General features: G+C 58.2%; 2 protein-coding genes across 24 annotated transcripts in view; both read left to right on the top strand.

Annotated features, from left to right (window-relative positions):
* Nucleotides 1-329: 329 nt before the first annotated feature.
* Nucleotides 330-14,531, top strand: SLC4A9 (solute carrier family 4 member 9). The gene is given in 20 exon segments (XM_075164803.1): nucleotides 330-598; nucleotides 2,381-2,541; nucleotides 2,756-2,905; nucleotides 3,037-3,098; nucleotides 3,175-3,332; nucleotides 5,112-5,199; nucleotides 5,492-5,646; nucleotides 6,278-6,394; nucleotides 6,607-6,781; nucleotides 7,077-7,210; nucleotides 7,319-7,590; nucleotides 8,254-8,309; nucleotides 8,401-8,583; nucleotides 8,724-8,837; nucleotides 9,453-9,614; nucleotides 9,814-9,992; nucleotides 10,227-10,299; nucleotides 12,717-12,785; nucleotides 13,675-13,848; nucleotides 14,286-14,531. Coding segments are annotated over 20 exon segments (2,997 nt in total).
* A 1,172-nt stretch (nucleotides 14,532-15,703) lies between these two features.
* The window catches only part of ANKHD1 (ankyrin repeat and KH domain containing 1), a 120,833-nt gene continuing 114,477 nt past the window's right edge, over nucleotides 15,704-22,059 (top strand). For 20 of the 23 annotated variants that reach the window (XM_075163949.1, XM_075163936.1, XM_075163948.1 and 17 more), the window contains exon 1: nucleotides 15,706-16,094. In XM_075163949.1, coding sequence (XP_075020050.1) covers nucleotides 15,816-16,094 — 279 coding nt within the window. In that variant the 5' untranslated portion in view covers nucleotides 15,706-15,815. Of the gene's footprint in view, nucleotides 16,095-22,059 lie in introns of all 23 variants that reach the window. The other 3 variants (XR_012675867.1, XM_075163952.1, XM_075163951.1) reach the window with 1 other exon arrangement.

The raw sequence follows: 22,059 nt of genomic DNA, 5'->3' as shown, positions 1-22,059 counted from the left end.
TTGCGGGGTGCAGGAGGGCTTGGGGACACGCTGCTCCCCCGAGACCACCAGTGCAGCTTTGTCCACACAGGTCCTAGAAGGAGGCATGGAGGTCCCCTGGTCTCTGGCCCAGGTGGGCAGCCAGGGGTGGCAGGAACCAGCCACGCTGAGACCCGCGGGGCTGGCCCTGGTGTTTTGAGGTCATTGTTTTGGGCTCAGCTCCTGTGTATTGGTTTGTGGCCAGTTTAAACTGGTTCGCAGCTTTTATAAGGTGTGGGATGAGTGGGATCCTGCGAGTGCCAGCAGCTCTGGAGGGGAGCCCGTGCCTGTGGCTGCCGGTGCTGGTGGCCATGTGAGCCCACACGCCTGGGCCGGCCGGCACGGCTCTCCGGGCAGCAGACACCTGCTCACAGCCCAAACCAGAGGGGAGCAACCCTGAAGTTCCCCACCGGGCCTTCGGCTGCAGCATCTGCCCCTCCAGCATGGCTCCAGCAACCGAGCGAGCTGGTGCTGCCCTGCAGCGGGAGGAGTGGGGGGACGTCACCAGCCCACTGCTCTTCATCCAGCTCAACCAGCTCCTCAGCACCCCAGCAGGGCTGGAGTGGAGAGAGACGGCCAGGTAGGCACTCCTTCCCTGGCAACGCTTTGGGAAGCCCAGCCTGTGAAAGCCCAGCTCTGATGGAGCTCATGGCATCTCCCAAGGCTGGTGGTTCCTCAGCCTCAGTGCCAAAGCAGAGCTGCTCGCTGCCCTCTGCCCCCGCCGGTGCCTGCACTGCTTCTGCCTGGCTTAGGGTGACTGGTTTCATGGGAGAGGGCAGGGAGTCAGGCAGGGCGCAGGCAGTGACCCTGCAGGGCACAGCGCCCTTGCTTCTGCTCCTGCCTTTGCTGCCTCTGCAAGGCCCCAGTGGCTGCGCTGGGGCTGGGACGGTGCTTTGATGCTCCGCAGATCCGGCTGCCCAGCACATCTCAGGCGGTGACCGGCAAGGGTAGGTCAGGGCAGGCTTGGCTGGGGAGGATGGGGCCCAAGGGAGAGGAGCTGGGGCCAGCTGCGTGCTGGTGTGGGGCAGGAGCGTGGCTGGGATGTCCCCACACCCCACACCACCCCTCCGCAGCTCGGCAGGGGCACGGGGACATTGGCCACGGGGGCCTGGGGGCAACGATGGGTCTGCCCCAGGGGCCGGAGGGTCTGGAGGGGCAAAGCCATCGGGCTGTGGCTGCGACGGCTCTCCCCAGCACCCAGCCGCCTTCTCCCCGGCACGGCTGCCCGTCGGCAGGAGCCTGCTCTGCCGGGGCACGCTCCCTCCGTGCAGCACGCCGAGTCAGCCCGCTGCAGCGCGCCCACCCATGAGGACAAAGGGAAGCTCTGTCTGCGCCCGGCTTTAAAATATTTGGCACGGCCTGAGTGTGGCAAACAGCTCAAGACACTTCTGGTTTGACTCCAGCAAACACTGCTAACAGCAGGGCAACCCCCAGTTCCAGCACAGCCTGGGGATGGGTGGGTTGGGAGCAGCGCTGCGGAGAAGGACTCGGGGATGCTGGTGGGTGACAGATGGGACATGAGCCAGCACTGTGCGCTCGCAGCCAAGTGGCTCCTGGGCTGCATCACCAGCAGCGTGGCCAGCAGGGCAAGGGAGGGGATTGTCCCCGATTGCTCTGCTCTCCTGAGACCCCCCTGGAGCACTGCGGCCAGCTCTGGGGTCCCCAGCACAAGACAGACATGGACCTGTGAGAGGAGGCCGCCAAAATGGTCTGAGGGCTGGGACAGCTCTGCTATGGAGAGAGGCTGAGAGAGTTGGGGGTGTTCAGCCTGGAGCACCCGGGAAGACAGTACTGAGCATTTCAGTATATAAAAGGGGCTTACAAGAAGGATGGAGAGAGACTTTTTACCAGGCCCTGTAGTGACAGGACAAGGGGCAACGGTTTTAAACTGCAAGAGGGCAGGGTTAGATTGGACATAAGGAAGAAATGTTTTACGATGAGGGTGGTGAGACTGGGACAGAAGAATGGCCCAGAAGAATTGTGGATTCATTGGAAGGGTTCAAGGTCAGGTTGGACAGGGCTCTGAGCAACCTGATCTGGTGAAGATGTCCCTGCCCACGGCAGGGTGTTGGACTGGATGGTCTGTGAAGGTCCCTTCCAACCCAAACCCTTCTGTGATCCCATGACTGGTGAAATCCCCCTGATCAGGAGATTGGAGCGAGGTGTGGGTCAGCAGGAATGGGGATGTGACCACTGAAGCTGCCCACCTGTCCCTGCTCCACGAGCCCGCTGCAGCCCTCTCTGGCCCCCCAAGCCCCTCCCTGCCTGTGCCAGCCCCATGCCAAGCTCAGAGATGAACCCAAGCTCCTGGCATGGGGCACAGGACTATCCTGCCGCTGACCCCGCACATCTCCCCGGGCAGGTGGATAAAGTTTGAGGAGAAGGTGGAGGATGGCGGGGAGCGCTGGAGCGCGCCCCACGTCCCAGCCCTCCCCCTGCACAGCCTCTTCCAGCTGAGGACGTGCCTGCAGAAGGGGACGATGCTCCTGGATCTGGATGCCCTCAGTTTCAAGGAAATAATCGGTATGTGGGGAATGCAAAGGTAACCTCCTGGGACGGGCTGGTCTCCAGAGAGGGACCAGGCTACCAGGAGGTCCCTATATAAAAGCACTGATGCATGATAGCCGGGTACATGGGGTGGCTGTCTGCTGCTCCAACAAAGTGGGCTTTTCCCTGGGCAGCCCCCCACCAGGCAGCAAACCGATGGGACTCAGGGCTGTCCCCATCCCTGTTGCAGACAAGGCACTTTCTGGGCAGCCTGAGGAAGCAGAGCTGCAGCCCGAGCTGAAGGAGCGCCTGGCAGCCCTCCTGTTCTGCCAGCCACGGCACCAGCCCACCAAATCCCCGTTGTGGCTCCTCGCCGAGCTTGGCCTCTCACCCTGCCGAGGTAGGCATGGTGCCCGGCCATGGCTGGCAACATGGCTGTCCCACCAGGCATCCCTCCACCAGCCTGGGGCAATACCCATGCTGGCCGTTCACTTGCACGTGTATTTTGCTGCTTGCTCCCTTTCTTTGCAGGGAAGGCCAAAAGCTGGTCTGAGCCTGGAGCCCAGCTCTCTGAAACACCTCTTAAGGAGCAGGTAAGGCAGGACGGAGCTGGGCTGGGAGCAGCTGCTGCATCCCAAGTGCCCAGCCACTGCATCCCTTTCCTTTCAGCTGAGAAACCGATTTAAGAAGAAGGTCCCGCCGGGGGCCGAAGCAGCCCATGTTGCTGTCGGTGAAGTTGAATTCCTGGAGAAGCCCTTTGCCGCCTTCATCCGCCTCCGGCGAGGGGTAGCCCTCGGCTCGCTGGCCGAAGTCGCTCTCCCCAGCAGGTAAACAGAGCACGGCCAATGGCCCTGAGCCCCACTTCATCCCTGTCTCCCTGCTCCCTTCCACACAGAACAAGGCTTTGGCTGGGTAAAGCAAAGGGTACAGCACCCAATGCCACATGCAGTTCCAGAACCCTGGCTCACTGCTTCCCTCCTGCCTTTCCCAGCTCCTTAGGAGCATCCCGGGACAGGCTGAGAGTGGAGCATCATCTGGGCAGCCTGAGGGGACATCCCCTGGGTTATCCCCACCTGGGCTCGGCATTCACTCTCCTCCTTAGGAGGGTCTGGATGCTCTCCACTTACTGCCCGGGAGCAGTAGTGGGAGGCTGGGAAGGGGGACGCAGATTTGCAGGAGCCTCTTGCCCTCCCGCTGCTCGCAATGCTCTGCTGAGCAGTGGGGTGGCTCTTGCGGCACTGTTGGCGTAGGGGGAAAGGAGCAGGGGAGGAGATGTTTCTCCACAGTTGAGGAACGCATCATGTGAAGCCGTAAGGGGAAATCGTCAGTGTGCCCCTTAAGCTGGGGACTTCCTTAGGGAGCGTGGAAAGGAGGCAGGCGGGGATCAGGAGGGACATTGCCACCTCCTGGTCACTCTGCCCAGAGCACCCGTCCTCCAGGAGCTGGGTGGAGCCGGACATCCATCCACCTCCTGCTCTCTCCTTGGTGGGAGATGGGTGGCAGGTCCCCGGGGAGCCCCCGCGGGTCTTGAGGGGCTCACGACAACCCCTTGCCCTGTACTTTCCTCCCCCAAACAGGAAGGGAAGGAGATCTTGTCCCTACTCATCCCTTTGCACGTGGTGGCATCCCTTTGCTGGCTGCCCCGGCCTGTCCCGTGGGTACAGCCACCGTCTCGGCGCTATCTTCCACCCAGGTCCATCCCTAGGATCTCAAGGTTTTCCCATTGCTTTGATGAAGATGCCTGGGTGAAAGCAATCCCAGGTGGCTACTGTCACCTCTCAACCCCTTGCAGCAGGCTCTGGGAGACCTCCAGCAATGACGCCCCACGTCAGGGCTGCAAGAGGTTCTGTAGAGCCTTCATCCCCGCTTGTGCTGTTGGAGGAGTTTCCCTACCCCCTCTCTAGAGGTTTGCTCGTGGTACGATCACTGGAACCGCTCCGCAGCCTCGGGACTACCAGGACTGTAGCCGTTTTTGCCAGTTTTGGAAAGGAGTGGAGGGCTTAGTTAAATATTTGGATGGGCTGTCCTTCCGAGACCTTTTTATTTTGCAGCACCCTCTGAGGTGTGGGATTTTAGCCATATTTCTTCAAGGACTCTGAGCCCTCTTTCCAACCTCCTCCCTTGTCCTTGTAGTCCTACCAAACCCGCTGCCCGTGCAGCTGGCAAGCGCTCCTTCCCGATGCTAACGCTCCTGCATCCTGCCTGCGAGCAACGTTCCCGTGAGCATGAACCCACAGACAGCCCCTGTCAAGACCTTGACCCCACAGAGAACCCCATCCTAGAGCTCGATCCCACAAACATCCCCAGCTGAGGATGTCTTCTTCTCTGCCACAAAGACCTGGGTGTTCCCCCCCAGCCCAGGTTTCTATAGACCCTGTGATCCAGCTGGGGTCCTGATGTCCCATGGTGTCCCGTGGGGTTTCCATGCAGTGGGCAGCAGACATGTGTCTTGTCTTCTGCCCTCAACTCCATGCTTAAGGTGGCAGTGGCCCCCCAAGCCTGCCAGCTGCCATCCCCAGCATCCTCGCAGCACCATGGTCTCCCCCCAGAAAAGCATCCCGCGGCGAGAAGAGGGCTGCTCACGAGATGTGCTGTCTCACCCACAGGTTCCTCTTCATTCTGCTGGGTCCCCGAGCCGAAGTGAAAGCCTACCACGAGGTTGGCAGGGCCATGGCCACGCTGCTGACGGATGAGGTGAGCCTGGTGCAGCACCCATGGGTGGGATGGGCCTGGGATGAGGCCTAGGCTGAGGACACTGGGGCTCCTCTCCTCTGCAGGCTGCAGCAGGGGAGGCAGAGGATGGGGCGAGCTGGTGGCCTCCCTTGCCCAGGATAAGGAAACAAAGGTTTGGGTCTGTAGGATGTAGGTGCACCCATTGCGCTGAAGTGGACGGGTGCCTTTCTCGGTGATGGCTGCAGGCTGGGAGGAAGGCTCCGAGTGGCTGAACACAGGGACATGGTGGCTAAACGATGGCATCTCCCCACAGCTTTTCCAAAGGGTTGCCCGGCAGGCTGAGCACCGAGAGGACCTCATCGCAGGGATGGAGGCGTTCCTGGATGAGCTGACTGTGCTTCCTCCCGGGAAATGGGACCCCAGCACCCGAATTCCTCCTCCGAGCTGTCTGCCATCTCCGCACAGGAGGTAGGCTGGAGGGAGGGCACCCGCAGCCTCTGCCAGCCCCTCTGCAGGGTCCCAGGTGGACACCTCTGCCTGTGACGTTGAAATCTCCATCTCCATGGGGACGAAGCCACCCAGGAGCCAACCTTTGCCAGTGAGGTCCTCCCAGCCAAGCTCCTCTGCAGCTCCTGCTGATGACCACAACTCTGGTCCCCGCTGCTGTTCGTCCCGCTGTCCCTCTTGGCAGGGGATGGCAAAACTGCCCTGCATGCCCTTCAGGCAGGAGCTGCTGGGAACACTGGGTTTCAGCACTCGGATGTGAAACTCGTCCTCCGAGCAGGACACCTCCAGCTCTGCCCAGCTCCTCCACCAAAACTGGTCCCACTAGGGCTGGCTCCACGGCTGGCTGGAGGAGATCATGGCTGGGTTGGAAGGGACCTTTGAACATCTTCTAGTCCAACACCCCCATCTCTCCTCCTCCTCCTGATTTTTCTCCTCCTCCTCATTATCAGGGGATACACGAGGTCCCCCCAGCCCTGCTTTCAGCCCTGTCCCCTCTCCATCCTCCCTGTCCCCTCATAGCATCCCCTAGACACAGCTGGGTCCTGAGGGCTCCAACCCGAAGCCTGTCGTCTCAGGCTCTGGTCTGCCACAGGACCCCCGTGCACCCACCGGATCTGCAGTCCCACGGCAACGAGGACATGGCAGCAGCTGGGGACAGAGCCGGCCTGGAGCACCCGTGCTCCAGGGAGGAGCTGGAAAGGACGGGCAGGTGGGTGCCTGGAAGGACAAGAGTGGTGGGAGGTGCAGCGGGATGCCAAATTCAGGGCAGGGCGCTGGATCTCCCCAGCACAAGGGGCCACTACGTCCAAACCACTCTGGGCTGGTGTCTCCTGGGGAAGGGACCGTCCCCTGCCTTGCAGCTCTCTCAGGGGTGATGGCCGGCTGCGGGGGCTGCTCTGAGATCTCCATCCGCTGCCCCAGGCTTTTCGGGGGGCTGCTGCGAGACATCCGGAGGAAGGCGCCGTGGTACGGCAGCGACTTCTCCAACGCCCTGCACCCCCAGTGCCTCTCAGCAGTACTCTACATCTACCTGGCGACGGTCACCAATGCCATCACCTTTGGGGGCATGCTGGGGGACGCGACCGCCAACATGCAGGTCGGTGTGGCCGCGGGGTGCCCCGCACCAGCCCCACTCGGCCCAGCCCGCGGGTCTCCTGGGTGCCCATCTCACACCGGTGCCCGGGGAGCCAGCGGTGCCCCCGGGACATCCTGAGCATCGCCCGAATCCTGTGTCCTTCCCCGGCCTCTGCGGTCACCGAGCGCTGACCCCACACCCTGCAGTGCAGGGAGGTGCGGGCAGCTGCCTGCAGCTGTGCCGCTGCGGGGGACAGGTCCGGGACCCCCGTCCTCACCATGTGCCTGACGCCTGGCACCCCTCCCCTGCATTTCAGGGGGTACTGGAGAGTTTCCTGGGCACGGCCTTTGCAGGCTCCATCTTCTGCCTTTTTTCCGGCCAGCCCCTGACCATCCTGAGCAGCACCGGCCCTGTGCTGGTCTTCGAGCGCCTCCTCTTCTCCTTCAGCCAGTAAGTACCCTGCCAGGGATGGTTCCTCGGGCCACCGTCCCCTGGCCGGGGCACGGGCCACCATCACGCCAGGCGGGTGTCGTTGCTTTGGGTCACCCTTCCCACCAGGGACCACAGTCTGGACTACCTGGAGTTTCGCCTCTGGATTGGGCTCTGGGTGGCCTTTTTTGGTGTGGTCTTGGTGGCCACCGAGGCCAGCCACCTGGCGCGGTACTTCACCCGCTTCACCGAGGAAGGCTTCTGCGCCCTCATCAGCTTGATATTCATCTACGACTCCCTGAAGAAGATGCTGAGCCTGGCGGATGCCTTCCCCATCAACTGGCAATACCGGCTGGACAACGTCACCTCCTACAGCTGCGTCTGCAACTTGTCCAGCCCTGGTGAGCCCAAGCAGCTGCGGGGCTGGTGGGGAGCAGGGGGATGCCACTCTGGGACCCCACTGGGACCCTGCTGCCCAGCTAGATGGGGGAAGGCGCTGGAGGAGGAGGAGGCTGCTCAATCCCGTCCTCGCCTGCCCAACCGTATCGGCACCTTCCTCCACTCCCCTCCATGCCATCTGTCCATCTGTCCCTGCCTCCTGGGACAGACGCAGGGGCAGCGCCAGGAGCAAGGAGAACCTTGGTCCAGCTCCTGTGGCTCTGGGATGGGGGACGCCAGGGGCTGGAGGTGGGCACCTTGGTGGGTTTGCGTTGCTGTTTCTAGCCCAGTCTGTAAATCAGAGGGTGTTTCCTGGGGCCTGAAGACATGTCCACACTGATCCTGCAAATGGGACCCGCACTGTGTGTCAATGCTGGGCGCAGCCTGGGGCCAATGGTGCCTCTGAGTGGCTGGTGCTTCAGACAAGCCCTTCGTAGGGGTATCTCCCCCTGGTGCTGCCTGGGCATCAGCCAGTGCTGGGGCCTCAGGGGTCCCATGGGGCCCCATCCAACACCCTGAGCCCTTGGGGAGAGTTTGGGGAGCCGCTCTGATGGCAGTGCGGTCCAAGTCACCCCTGATGGAGCATCCCCATGGTGCTGGCATCCTGACCCCCCGTCCCCTTGCAGGTCACAGCTCCGCAGGGAACGACACGCCGCTCCCCTCGCCCCTGGGCCCCTGGCAGGTACAGCCCCTGCTCCCGGGTGGGCGGGTGAGGGGCTGGGGAGGGCCGGTCTGTGCATGACCCCTCCTCGCCGCCTGCCCTGTCCCTGCAGCCTCCCGCTGCCCCAGCTGGGCTGAGCAGGACCCAGTGCCTGCGTCAAGGGGGGCACCTCCTGGGGACCAGCTGCCAGTATGTGCCCGATGTCACCCTCGTCTCCTTCCTGCTCTTCGGGGGCACCTTCCTCTCCTGCACCACGCTCAAGCGCTTCAGGAGCAGCCGCTACTTCCCTGCAGGGGTGAGCATCCTTTGGCCGCCCTGACGGCATGGCCACCTGTCCTGGCAGCGTGGGGTCGGCTCTGGGTGCTGCAACCCGGGGGTGCTCCTGGGGCAACCCGCCGCCCTGGCCATCCCAGGCCAAGCCCTCTCCACCTGCAGGTACGGAGGTTGGTGAGCGACTTTGCCATCATCCTGGCCATCCTCGCCTCCTGCGCCATCGACGCTGCCCTGGGCCTGGAGACCCCCAAGCTCCTCGTCCCCAGTGAGCTGAAGGTGCCCGCGGGGAGCGGGCACTGTGCCACCCACAGTGGCCATCCCGCCGTGCTGCTGCTGTCCTTCCCACCGCCGGGTCCAGCCCTATGGGGATGCGGGTTGCGCCCCCCAAACAAGAAGGGGTTGAGCTGCAGCTGATCCCACGCTCTGTAAATAACCTGGCTCGGTCCCGGACTAACCACGTCACAGTACACCTCACGCTGGAGCGAGAGCCACAAGCTCAAGTCTGGGCTTGGGCTCCCCACCCTGGGTGTGGAGTGGGGCTGGCAGCACCTCAGAGCAGCCCATGCTCGCCACCACCTCCTTGGGCTTGCCATCATCAACGCGCAATGCCACCTCTTCCACCTGGTCCTGGGGGCCCGTGCCCAGCTCCTGGCTTGTGATGCCCAGGGCTCAGTGCTCCACCACAGCCGGGGTGTCCTCGTGGGGGGCTGGTGGGTCACGCTGCCCAGGAGCATCCCCAGGATGAGAGAGGATGCTCTTCCTCTCTCCAGGTGGAGCATCCCTGGGTGCCCACAGGGCTCCAGCCTGGGCACCCGTGCGGTTCTGTCACCCTGCTGTGCCACAGACCCCCTAGGCGGGTGGCGGCTGCCCTGACCCTTCTGCTCTCCACAGCCCACGAACCCAGCACGGGGCTGGATCGTCTTCCCCTTTGGAGCCAACCCGTGGTGGGTCTGCCTGGTGTCCGCAGTGCCCGCCGTCCTCGTCACCATCCTCATTTTCATGGACCAGCAGATCACAGCTGTCATCCTTAACCGCAGGGAGTACAAGCTGCAGGTGAGCGGGGGACAGGGGACAGGCAGGACCCAGCCAACGGGGAGGACCCAGGTCCCAGCTGGACCCCGTGGGCCAGGGGGGCAGCCAGTGGAGAGTGGCACCCTGAAGCAGCCGGCAAGGTGGGCAGACCCCACTGCCACCCCTCTGATGCTGCCGGGGAGATGGCTCGCCCCCAGCCCCGCTGCCTCTCCTGTTGCAGAAAGGAGCAGGCTTTCACCTGGACCTCCTCTGTGTCTCCCTCCTGATGGTTGTCACCTCCACCACTGGCCTCCCCTGGTACGTCTCGGCCACCGTCATCTCCCTGGCGCACATGGAGAGCCTGAGGAAGGAGAGTGCAACCTCGGCCCCTGGCGAGCACCCCGAGTTCTTGGGCATCAGGTATGCAACAAGCCCAGACTCTGCTCCGAAGGGCCCCCTGCCCATGGCTGCGGAGCCAGGGGACAAGGACAGGCAGGCAGACCTGGCTTTGGGGCTGCTTGTGGCTCCCTGGGGATGCCACCGGTCCCCATGGCCATCAGAGCTGAAAAGAGCAGAGACCCTGGGGGGCAGGCAGGGGCTGTGGGCTCCCGAGGGACCCCGGGGCACCCGTGACACCTGCGCTGCCGCCCGCAGGGAGCAGAGGCTGACTGGCCTGGCTGTCTTCGTCCTGACGGGGGTCTCCGTCTTCATGGCACCTGTTCTCGAGGTAGGGAGCCTGGCTGCTGGGTTTGGCCTCTTTTGGAAGGCAGGGGGTGGCCGTATCCTGCAAGGCTGGGGGGGTTCCTAACCCCACCATCCCTCATCCCATCGACCCACCACAGGAATCCTGGCCGGCCGGTAGGGAACTGTGCGCCGTGTGGGAAGGGGCTGGGCAAAGGGTTTGGCTTGAGCGCTGCAGGCCGGCCGGCACCCCAGCGCACTGCCGCCCCGAGCCAGCTGGCCAGCCTCCCTGTGGGCATCGGGGTCCCCTGCGGTCCCCAGACACACCCCACCACTGCCCTCCACACCGACACATGGGGGGCCGAGCCTGGCTGGTGTTGGCTCTCGCCTGCCACCGCTGCCACATTAGGCAGAGCCCCCCCAGTGCTCTGGCCACGTCTGGATTACGTGGGGGCAGGCAGGAGGTTCCTCTTCCTCCACTTCTGTCCTCACCTCTGAGGATGGCCTTGTAAAGCCTTTGATACGGTCCCCCACAACATTCTTACCTCCAAATTGGAAAGATATGGGATTGATGGATGGACTGTTAGATGGATCAGGAATTGGCTGGACGGCTGTCCAAAGAGTTACAGAGAGCGGCTCAATGTCCAAGTGGCAGACAGTACTGGCTGGTGTCCCTCAAGGGTCCCCACTGGGATCAATACTTCTTAATACCTTCATTAACGACATAGTGGGATCGAGTGCACCCTCAGCACACTTGCTGAGTGGTGCGGTTGACACGCCTGAGGGACGGGATGCCATCCAGAGGGACCTTGGAGGACGTGGACCCGTGTGAACCTCATGAGGTTCGACAAGGCCAGGTGCAAGGTTCTGCAGCTGGCTGGGTGCAACCCTTGGTATCAATACAGACTGGGGGATGAAGGGATTGAGAGCAGCGCTGCAGAGAAGGACTTGGGGATACTGGTGGGTGACAGATGGGACATGAGCCAGCACTGTGCGCTCGCAGCCAAGTGCCTCCTGGGCCGCATCACCAGCAGCGTGGCCAGCAGGGCAAGGGAGGGGATTGTCCCCGTCTGCTCTGCTCTCCTGAGACCCCCCTGGAGCACTGCGGCCAGCTCTGGGGTCCCCAGCACAAGACAGACATGGATGTGTGAGAGCAGAGCCAGAGGAGGCCACCGAAATGGTCTGAGGGCTGGGACAGCTCTGCTGTGGAGAGTTGGGGTTGTTCAGCCTGGAGAAGAGAAGGCTCCAGGGAGACCTTACTGAGGCATTTCAGTATGTAAAAGGAGCTTATGAGAAAGATGGAGAGAGACTTTTTACCAGGCCCTGTAGTGACAGGACAAGGGGCAAGGGTTTTAAACTAAATGAGGGTAGATTTAGGTTGGACATAGGGAAGAAATGTTTTACAATGAGGGTGGTGAGACACTGGGACAGGTTGGCCAGGGAAATCGTGCATGCCCTATCATTGGAAGCCTTCAAGGCCAGGTTGGACGGGGCTCTGAGCAACCTGATCTAGTGGAAGATGTCCCTGCCCACGGCAGGGGTGTTGGACTGGATGATCTGTGAAGGTCCTTTCCAACCCAAACCCTTGCGTGATTTTGTGGCAGAGAAACCAGAGACCAAGCCTGGTCCTCCCTCTCCCTTTGCAATGGGTGGCGAGATACAGAGCAGTGAGCAGTGTCTGTGGGCCTTGGGAGCCTCCCCCAGGGCAACTCTTCTTGCCTCCCCAGCCCCAGGATGAGTCTGGCGTGGTCCTTCATGGAAGGACCCGCCTCTCCTACGCTCCCCCCTGCCACACCTGCGGCAGCCCCAGGACTAGCAGTCACCTGCTGCCTCAGGCATGTGGATTAATGCTTCCTCTCCAACAGCCCTTGTGTGATGCCAAGGAAGCCGGCCCAGCCCCGGGCAGTCCCTGTGTCCCTGGTGGAATCCATGGGGAGCAGCAAGCGACCCCCGGTCTCCCTCCTTGCCTGCCAGGGCTTGGGAAAAAACCAAACCACGCTGAGCAACACAGAGGGCAGGAGCCAGTTTATGGTTGCAGAGGAGGAGGTAAAAAGGAAAGCAGAAAGCAGCGTGCCAGGGAGGCAGGACCCCCCGGCATTTATAGACCCTGGGCCATAAGCCATATCTCCAAGTGGCCTGGCGTCCTGTTCTCCATCTCCAACCTGGATTGCTCCCACCATGTGCTGGAAAACAGGGCAAGGAACTCGGTACATGTTTCCCCTCTCTGAAGACTGTGATGTCCCCACACGAGCAGCGTAGCTGGGAGCATGTCCGGGCTTTAAAGCCCTCGAAGCCATAAGATAAGCAAAAAGCGATGAAATTAAACTGGGCTGTTAAACTGGGAAAGGAAGGAAGCAAATGCTGCAGCCACATGTGCTGGCTTTTGTACAGAAGAGGACACTCAGCAAGCGCAGCGCCCTTGGGGATTGCGCCCTGCTGACCCCTCGCCCTGCTGTTTTGCAGCACATCCCGATGCCTGTGCTGTACGGGGTCTTTCTGCACATGGGGGTGGTGGCGCTCAACAGCATCCAGGTGAGCAGGGGCTGCGCTGGGCTTGCTGGTGGGGGCTGTTTTGGGGATGAGGGGGTTTGCTCGATGGCAGCTCTCACTGCACAGCAAAGCCTGGATTTTAGCTCTGTGTGATGTGCAGCCTGGAACGGGTTTGTCCCCCGCCAGGCCCAGGACAAAGAGGAACAGGGGGACCTTTCTGGGGCAGAGGAAAGGGAAAAGGAAGTGTGTGGGATGTTGGGGAGCAGGAGCGACTTCTGCACTGATAGATCAGGTGGTTTGGGAGAAGTGGAGGGACCAGTGGATAACCCAGACTTGCTCTCAAAGCTGCAGGGATGTCCCCATCTGTGAGCTGCAGGCAGAGCTGGAACCTGCTGGTCCTTTGGTCCTGGCATTGCCACTGATGTGCCAGCTGTGTTCCTCTCCTGAGAAACCCACGGAGGGGAAAAAAATCCCCACTCCAGAAATATCTACCTCTTTTTTTCCTCTAAACAGTACATTTTCCTTGCAATTACCCTGCTCTGGATGACAGGCTGGGAAATCCCCTCCTTTCCTCCCTCTGCTTGGGGAATCTGGGGTTGTGCTCTGGCAAAGTTTCCTGCATGCAGGGAGGCGAATCAAGGGGTTGTTATCTCTCAATCAACCCTTTTAAGACCAGCTTGAGTCCTTTCTAGATGTCTGCCTGCAAGGTGCTCCCCTGGCCTGGGGCGGTGGTGGTACCAGGACCCCTGGTCTTGCAGACAAACTCACTCGCCCAGGCATCACGCTGGCAGCCAGCGCAGACGGCAAGAGGGCTGAACTGCAAAAACAATGGCGAAAACCCACCCTGCCAGCCCCGGTCCCAACAGCGAGGTGGGTGAGAGCTGCCTGAAAGCTGAAGGTGTGTGACCCACCTGCCATCCTCTCGCCACAGCTCACAGAACGCGTGCAGCTGCTCCTGATGCCAGCCAAGCACCAGCCAGACCTTGCCTACCTCCGCCATGTGCCCCTGCGCCGCGTGCACCTCTTCACCGTCATCCAGCTGCTGTGCCTGGCCCTGCTCTGGGTCCTCAAGTCCACCATGGCCGCTATTATTTTCCCAGTGATGGTATGACATCCCTTTTAATCAGGCGGCACTGCTTTGGTGCCGGGCGGGGTGCTGCCCACACGTGCCCTGAGCATCGGCGGAGCCCCGGCACTCGCCTTGCGCGGGGGACGCAGGTGCTGCCCTGGGTGGGGGCGCACGCCCTGGCAGGTGGAGTACGTGGGTGCTCAGACGTCCGAGGGCTGGCGGGGTCCCTGCAGAGCCACAACATGGCTTTGCCACCAGCCTTCACCTCCTGGGTTGGGGCCGGTGGGGCTGTCACTGCTTTGCAGGTGTTGTGCAAGTATCGCCCCCTGGGACCAAGCCAGGACGGGTGACGTGCCACCTCCCTGGCATTTACGAGGGGGTCGGAGGGGATGTGACAGGGACCACGCTGCCTGTTCCCTGGCCCCCAGCCCCAAGCACTGTGAGATGCTGATCCACGCTTCGCCCTGGTCCAGCTGCTGGCACTGGTGGGGATCCGGAAGGGGCTGGAGCGCGTCTTCTCCCTGCACGACCTGAGCTGGCTGGACAGCCTCCTGCCCGAAACAGCCAGGAAAGAGGCAGAGGGGAAACAGCCCAGGAAGCGCAAGGAGGAGGAAAACAATGGCGAGGAGGTAGGTGATGTCCTGGGCGCTACGCTCTTTCACAGCCATCCCGGGGGATGCTTTGGTGTGGGGGCCAAGCCCGGCCTGAGCGAAAGCTAAGCCGGGCTGGGACTGAGCTGCTTGGTGGGGCTGCAGCTGGCGGCACGGTGGCAGCAAGGGCTGGGAGCGCTGCCAGCCTCGTCCCCCTCTTGCTTCTCCCTCCAGTCTGAGCTGATGCATCGCCAAGGACCAGAGATCAACATCTCCGTGACTTAGCATCGCGGCCCGGATGCAGCGCAGGGCGAGGGGCAGAGCAGGGGCTGGGGCCAGCCCCTCTGCTCCTGCCCCGTCTGACGGCAGGCAGGCACCGCCGAACCCCAGCGTGGCCCGGGTCGGGAGGGCCCCTCGCGGACCAGCCAGGCCAGCCCCACCGTGGGCAGGGAATCTCCCACCAGGCCGGGTGGCTCGGGCCCCGTCCAGCCCGGCCTGCAGCGCTGTCAGGGACGGGGCGCCCACAGCCCCTCGGGAGGCCCGTCCCAGGGCCCCCTCCCTCACCCCCAGCGCTCCGACCCCACCCTGCCGCCTGGCAGGCCCAAGCCGTCGCCCCCGGCCCCGTCGCGCCTGTCGCGCCCCGCCGGCGCGGGGGGAGGAACGGCCCCTCCCTCGGGCCCGGCCGGCGGCGCTGACAGAGGCCACGTGGCCGCGCCAGTGTCGTCACGGCGGGCGGAGCGGCAAGGGGGGCAGAGTGACGGCGCGCTCAGCCTATGGCGGGCCGCGCTCGGGACGGGAGGGCGGGAAGGGAGGGGGCGGGCCGTTCGCCTCGATAGGCAGCGCCCGCCTCCAATCGCCGCTCGGGACAGGCGGGCGTGTGACTATCTCTGGCGCTGACGGAGACCTTCAGGGGGTTCGAAGGGGAGGGGGGCCCAGGGCACGGCAGGAGCCAATCGGGCGGCGCCAGACGCCGTGTGTTGTGAGCGATGTGCCTTCCGGCCAATCGGAATCCGCAACTCCCAAATTCGCTTTGACCGACAGCCTGCTCGCCCCATCGGCTCCCGCAGCTCTGGCAAGGCACATGACTGATGTTCCAGACGACCAATCCGCTCCCGGGAAGTTCAGGAAGCGAGGCCGGGGAAACGGGGCGGGGCGGCGGGCTCTAACCGCCTCGGCGTGCGCTCTCAGGGCAGCATGCTGGGAGCGCGTGACGAGACCCGGAGTGGCGGGCGCCGCGCCCAATAGCGCGCCGCCGTCGGCCGAGCGCGCCCAATGGGCGCGGGCGGAGCGGTGGGTGGGCGGCGCGGCGCCCGCGGCCGGGTAGGGTGTGAGAAGTTAGTGGCGCTGCTGCGGTGCCGTGAGGGGACGGAGACGGCTGGGCTCTGTGAGCGGCGGCGGCCCCGGATCAGCGCGATGCTCACGGACGGCACCGCCGCCCCCGTCGGCGACGAGGAGATCGACTCGGTCGCTCCCCGCGCGCCGCCCGCCGCCGAGCCGCCCGCCGCGGCCGGGCCCTCCCCGCTGGGCTTGCGGGCCGTGCGCCTCTTCGGGGAGGCCGGGCCCGGCGGGCCGGGAGGCCCCGGCGCGCCCGCGGCCGGCGAGGCCGCCCTCGACTTCAAGCTGGCGGCCGCCGTGCTGCGGAGCGGGGGCGGCGGCGGCGGCTCCGGCAGCGACGAGGACGAGGTGTCCGAGGTGAGCGATCCCGCCGGCGGGCCCGGCCCTCCCCTCTCCTCCCCTCCGCCGCTTCCTGACAGGCCCGGCCGGCGGCCGGGGCCGGCGCCCGCCCTCCAGCCCGCCGCGCCGGGCCCGCCGCCGCCAGCCGGGCGCTCGGCGAAGCCCCGACCGGGCGCGGGGGTCGCGGGCCGCACCACACCCCCCTCCCCCCCCCCCCGCGCCTGCCCGGGCCTCCCCGCCGCCATGGGCGTGAGCGGCCGCACCGGAGCCGCGGGGGCGGGGTCCCGGCGGCCCCGCACGGGCAGGGCGGCCCAGGGCCTTCTGCTGAGGCCGGGGAGGAGGGAGGGGGTCTGGGCTCCGCCGCGCCTCCCGGCGGGCCCCGGGGAGAGGGGGCTGGGCGCCCCGCCTGCACCCTCCTGGGGCGGCCGAGCCCTCTGCTCGCCGCTGCCTCTCTGCTTGCGGAGCGTGGGAGAAAGATGTCTCCCGTGCTGCTGCCTCCTGACCTCTAGGAGTGGTTTCCACTTTGAACCAGGTTTGGAAGGGGGAGGTGAGATCCTCCACCCAGCGGAGAACAAAGTAAAGCCTCCGGCCCCCGGTATTGCTGCCCTGGACTTGGGAGGAAGGAGACTGCTAAATTCTTGAGAGGGAGAGAGAGAGAGATACACTTTTATGCAATAGAAATATTTCTTACCCAACAAAATGGAAGAGGGTAATGGAGCTGTCTTCCTTTGATCTTCCAAACCTGCAGAGAGCTTTAAGGGAAGGGTGTGGGGGAGGGACTGGAGCCTTATCCCAACCCAAATGGAGCATTCTTGGGCCTGTAAACTTGCATCTAATACTGCTTTATGTAGCCTAGAGAGAGAAGATAAATGAAGGCTTTTATCTGTCGCTGCTGCCCACTCATCCTCCACCAAAGGGTGAATCTTATTTCCTTAGTTGCTTCTTTTAGAAAGAAGACTTGAGATCACAGCCACCATTGTAGCCCTTATGTAGTCTTAGTGGAAAGCAGGAGAAAGTGGCTAGCACTTGCAAGCTTGTGGTATTTCCAGTGTTTTGTACTTCTGTGTGCTTCTGCAGGAGGAAGAAGATGGTAGCCAAGGCGATACATACCATTTTTTCTTTGGGGGCCGGGAGTGGGTTCTTCGGTATGTGTCCACCGACACATGAAATGGAAGGAAGGGAGCCTGTATTCATCCTCCCGTGTCTAAATTTTTGCCTTCCATTGGTGATCCTCTTTTGTCCAGCCCTCCTGAAACCCAAACTGGTAGTGATTAAACTGATGCAGACCCACATTTGCACGTTGCTTGTGACCACCTAACCTAAGTTAAAAATTGTATTAACAGCAGGACATTTAACTAAACTAAAAATCTAATGATCAGGCAGGTGAGTGCTTACGTGTGAACGTTCCTTGCGTGATTGGTATCCTGAACATATGATGATAGGGGATTACGTGTTCAAGTACATACCTGTTTTGGGGAGCTGGAAGGCCTACTGTAGATAGACTAGGGTGCAAGTAATTTATGAGTTTCTGCTCAATAGGATGTTTTTTATGTCACATTTTAATATGTCTTTGAAGATACAAAGCAGTGGTTACAGAACCTGGAAAATGATGGGAAATGGGCTGTATCAGAGTGTTTGTGGCTCTTTACAAGATGAGCAGAGTTCTGCTTTGAAAGCTTATCCTTTTTGAAACCACCCCATTATTTAAAGGATGTGAAGATTGAACAGCTAAGGTGTTTACTAAGCAGCACTCTATTGGTCTTTTGACTAATAGCAAATATTAAGACAGACACCCTATTATAAATAATGTGTCTGGGAGGTTGGCATTGAGGTCAAAAAAATAAAGGTTCCCAAACAGCTGTTAGAGTAAAATTACTCGTTTGAAAAACTTGGGAAAAGCTTTCTTATTTAAAATATATAATAATAAAAAAAAATAGTTGGAATTAAAACACTTGGAGATTTCCAGAACACACATAGAGGAGTTGGGCTAATCTCGAAGCTGAAATTGCCTGGGGAGTTCTTCTGTCTTGTGTTTCTGGTTGTGGAGAATAACCTGGGTAAGAAGCATGGGTGGGAAGGATGTGCCTCACATCTGTGCCGCCTTGTGAGAATACGGGGTATGGCTGGGAGGACCAAGAGTGAATTTTTTTTCTTTTTTTTTTCTTCTGTGTGTATGAGAACTAAAGAAGCACCTGTTGTCAGTGTTATTTTTTGTTGTTTTTTTTTTCTTTTTTTTTTTTTTTTTTTGAACAAAGAAGGCAGTTAAACTCCTGGGATGGAGCATTGCAATTCTTGAAAGCACTGCTTTGAAAACCCAGTGACTGTTTGGACTGTGGTCTTGTGCCATGAGTCACTGATTTGGGTGTATGCCTTCAGCTATTACCAGTGAGTGGAATTAGTGAGAACTAGAAGGGAGAATTAAAATAAATAAAGTGAGCGTTTGCCATGCTGCCTTGATCTGTACTCTTTTCTCTACTCTTGAAGTCATAAAAAAAATGGTACAATATTCTGTAGGCTCTGCTGTGTGTCTGCAGTGGTATTTAGGTTTTGTATCCTTGTATTAGTCTGAGTTTAATGTGCTAAAATAATTGGATTAGTCAAAATGGCAAATTAGGTACAAAAGAAAATCATCGGGGAAGCACAGGACCAAGAGTGTAATGAAGTATTTATCTAGAGAATGAAAAAAGCAATATATTTTAGCTTAACTTTTTTGAAAATATATTGCATTTCTTACATCAGATCTTCACGTACTTTACTGTGGGAGTACTGTCCCCATTTTACAGGTGAAACGAGTGTGCTGCATTTATTCTGCCTTGCAGAACTGGGAGAAAAATCAAAGCTTTCTGGTTTCCTAGCTCAGTGCCCACTCATGGTAGTCACTGGTTGGGAAACCAGGGACTGAAGCGGATCCCGTATAAATGAGTTGTATCAGGTCTGCAAGGTGAAATTTAAATGCAGCTGTATAGAATATTTTCTAGAATTACCAGTTAAAATTATCACATGCAAATAGAAACAATTGCAAGCTGAAGCATGCCTTTGGGCATGGAAGGACGAGGCCAGGAGGCTTTGTGCTGTTTCTGTGTAAAACAGAGGGGAAGCCATGGTTCTTCTGGGCGTTTGGAGAAACTTTCGCCACTGGTTGTAGTCTGAGAGATGAGGTGGTTTTGACTGTGGTGTAAATAGTTGCTTGGTTGCCTTCTAAGCTTAATCAGGGCTTGGACACAACCTGCAATTTGTTTAGAGTGAGATTTTGGTGTAATTTTAAGTATGTTACTACCACTGCTTGTGAATTTTGCTGGCACTTAAAGTGGTGCCAAAGGCATGAGTGTTAAACAGCTTCCTCCATACTAGTTGTGAAGCCTGTAGGTCAAGGTGGAGGCGTGCTGGCAGGGTGGTGATTAATAGTGCATGTATGTGAAGTCCATAGGGTCCTTGGTGGTTGAGGGCTTCTGGCCACAGGGCGCGCAGGTTCTTATCAAAACTGTTGTGATGGAAAACCGGGCTGTAGAAACAGAGAGTTGAAGCAAGTGATAAATATGGCAGTGTTAGTGCTTGCAGGATCGTGTGGTTTGCTGATCTGTTGTAAATCAAGTAGGAGAAGCCAGCTGTGCCGACAGAAGTACTGGAGGATCTTGGAGCTCTGTTCAGTGAGTGGCTTTTGGCGGGGAGCGTGTAAATGTAGAAAGTCTCTTGTGTTCTGTAATTCAGGGGTTTGGAGGCCTTCAATGGCAACTGGAGCTTGCCCACCCCTGGCTACAGAGTCAGCTCGGCTCTCAGCTTCCCTCTCCAGAGCAGGCAGCCTGCCTCCACCAGCTTGCCTTACTTAAGCCTGTACCTATTGCATAAGCCTCTGGGGATATTTACATAAAGCATAATTAAAAATCAGACATAACCTACCTCCTACAATGAGTAGAATTAATAGTCAAATGGCGTGCACTCCAGATCAGTTCAGTACTTGTAGATTTGGTCTAGGACTTAAAATTTTTTTTTTTAATTTTTTTTTCACAAATCAGAGGTCTCAATTTTTAAACGGGGTTTTGAATTCAGCGTAAATACTTAGGTAGTTTGTTTTAAATTGGCAACATAATCTACTAAAGTTATTGCTATGTCAGTGAATCTTCTTAACATAGCACTGATTCTTAAATGGTATACACAATATATCTTTGACTTCCGACGTTAATTTAATGCTTATACATTTTAGTTTCCTGTATTATCTTTGAAATAACGTAAATAGCAGCATTTTCTTGACCATAAGGAATAGAAATTCAAAAAGTTGATGCAAATTAAGATATATAATATTAGGCAGAAAAGCCTTTTCTCTGAAAAATTTAAGTTTCAGTTTAAAAGTTGATGTTTTTCTTATTTTCACTAGTGCTTTCAAAGTTGAGGAAGTAAGAGGTGAAACAAAAAGGAAAATTTTCTTCAAGAATTATTCACTGATTAGAAAACATCGAGGGATGATGGGTTCAGGTTTCCAGAAGTATTGAGATGATGCTTAAGGATGCAGAGCGCTGTTTAGTAGGGTGTTCATTCACACCCAGCCTGATTAGGCATCTAATTCTTGGAAAAATCTTGCTAAGTATCTCAGTAACTTTGAAAGTCTGGCCTGCGGTAGCCAGAAACGATCTGTCTAGTGATGGTTAATACTTACTATTCAATAACACTTTAAAATGAACTGATTTCTAAAGTTTCTTGCAGAACTCTAGTTTCCCTTCAGTGCGGCTTGACCCAGTTGAGTACATGACCTAAAATAAATGTCAGCAACCATTTTCTAATGATAGGTGTAGAAAGTAAAGATGTGAAATACTGCTGTATAATTATATAAATATGCAGTGCAGCCCCTTGGTAAGGAGAGATTTACCAAATTTAGCAGAACATCTATATTTAGTTACAAATTTGCACGTAGGTTTCACCAGTCAACTAGTTACAGTCTGGAGGGGGGAAGGGTTCCTTTGAGCATTAACGCAAGGCAAGACTACAGCTGGTGAATCACGAGTTCTTGTGTTCTGATTTAAATTGGGGCTACCCAGCTGCTCCCCTGTGGGCTTGGTATTGGGATGCTCTCCTCTCTCCTTTCCTCGTCTCAGAGGATCCTGAAATACAGCTGTGAGGACAGCTGGATGATGTTATTGCAACATTGTCCTCTGCTTAGAGCTCAAACCATCCCTGCAACAGTCACTTAAAAGAAGGGTAGGTGTGGAGGGAAGGGGAATATAAAGGCACTCCTTTTTCTGTGTACACATGTGGCCCGGTCTTTAAAACTGGGAGCAGTGACATTACTGAACTGGCATGCTTGTTGAAGGAGTTCAAAACTGGGGTTTAGACCCTGCAGGTGAGGAGGCTGCATAGCTTTGATCTTAGGTGATTTTGAGTTCTTGTAACATATATGAAGATACCTTAGAAGTATTAAGCTGTTGTTGGGGGGTAACAGTGATTCTCAGATTTAAAACTGAGTCAAGTCTGACTTATGGAAAAAGGAACCTTTCTTGGATTTGTTTCCCACCTAAAACTTAATGAAGCAAGAAAAATAACTTCGGTATCTTGTTTGAGGACTATTTGCAGAACTCAGTGTCTAAGTTAAGCTCTGAAGCCTCAGTCTTCAGTAGGGTGCTTTCGTTTCTCTTCTGTAGATACTTTCTTTCCCAATAGCAGCCCATGTACACCATGCAAATACCATCTAAAGTCCTCATGTAAAGCTTATCTCCCTAATGGGAATGTCCGTGTGAGGAACAGGATACTCTAAGTAAAACTTCAGAAATGTACTTTTGTAAATTTAGGAAGTTTTTGAGAAGTGCCTGGCCTCAAGGGGTTATCTTAAATAGAAACTTTCTCATTGATACCTCATATGACCTTGGTCTTCTATGATAAACTGAAGATTAGTTTTAACTTTCAAATGATACAAATACAGTTTTTTGTAGCAACCTTGTTACTGTGGTCTATGTTATAAAACCACGCTTCCTCTGAATAAGAGGAAAAAAACGGG

This window comes from Calonectris borealis, chromosome 15, assembly GCF_964195595.1.
Source record: "Calonectris borealis chromosome 15, bCalBor7.hap1.2, whole genome shotgun sequence".
Lineage (NCBI taxonomy): Eukaryota > Metazoa > Chordata > Aves > Procellariiformes > Procellariidae > Calonectris > Calonectris borealis.
The sequence above is the reverse complement of the archived record's forward strand: the minus strand, read 5'-3'. Positions and strand labels throughout refer to the sequence as shown.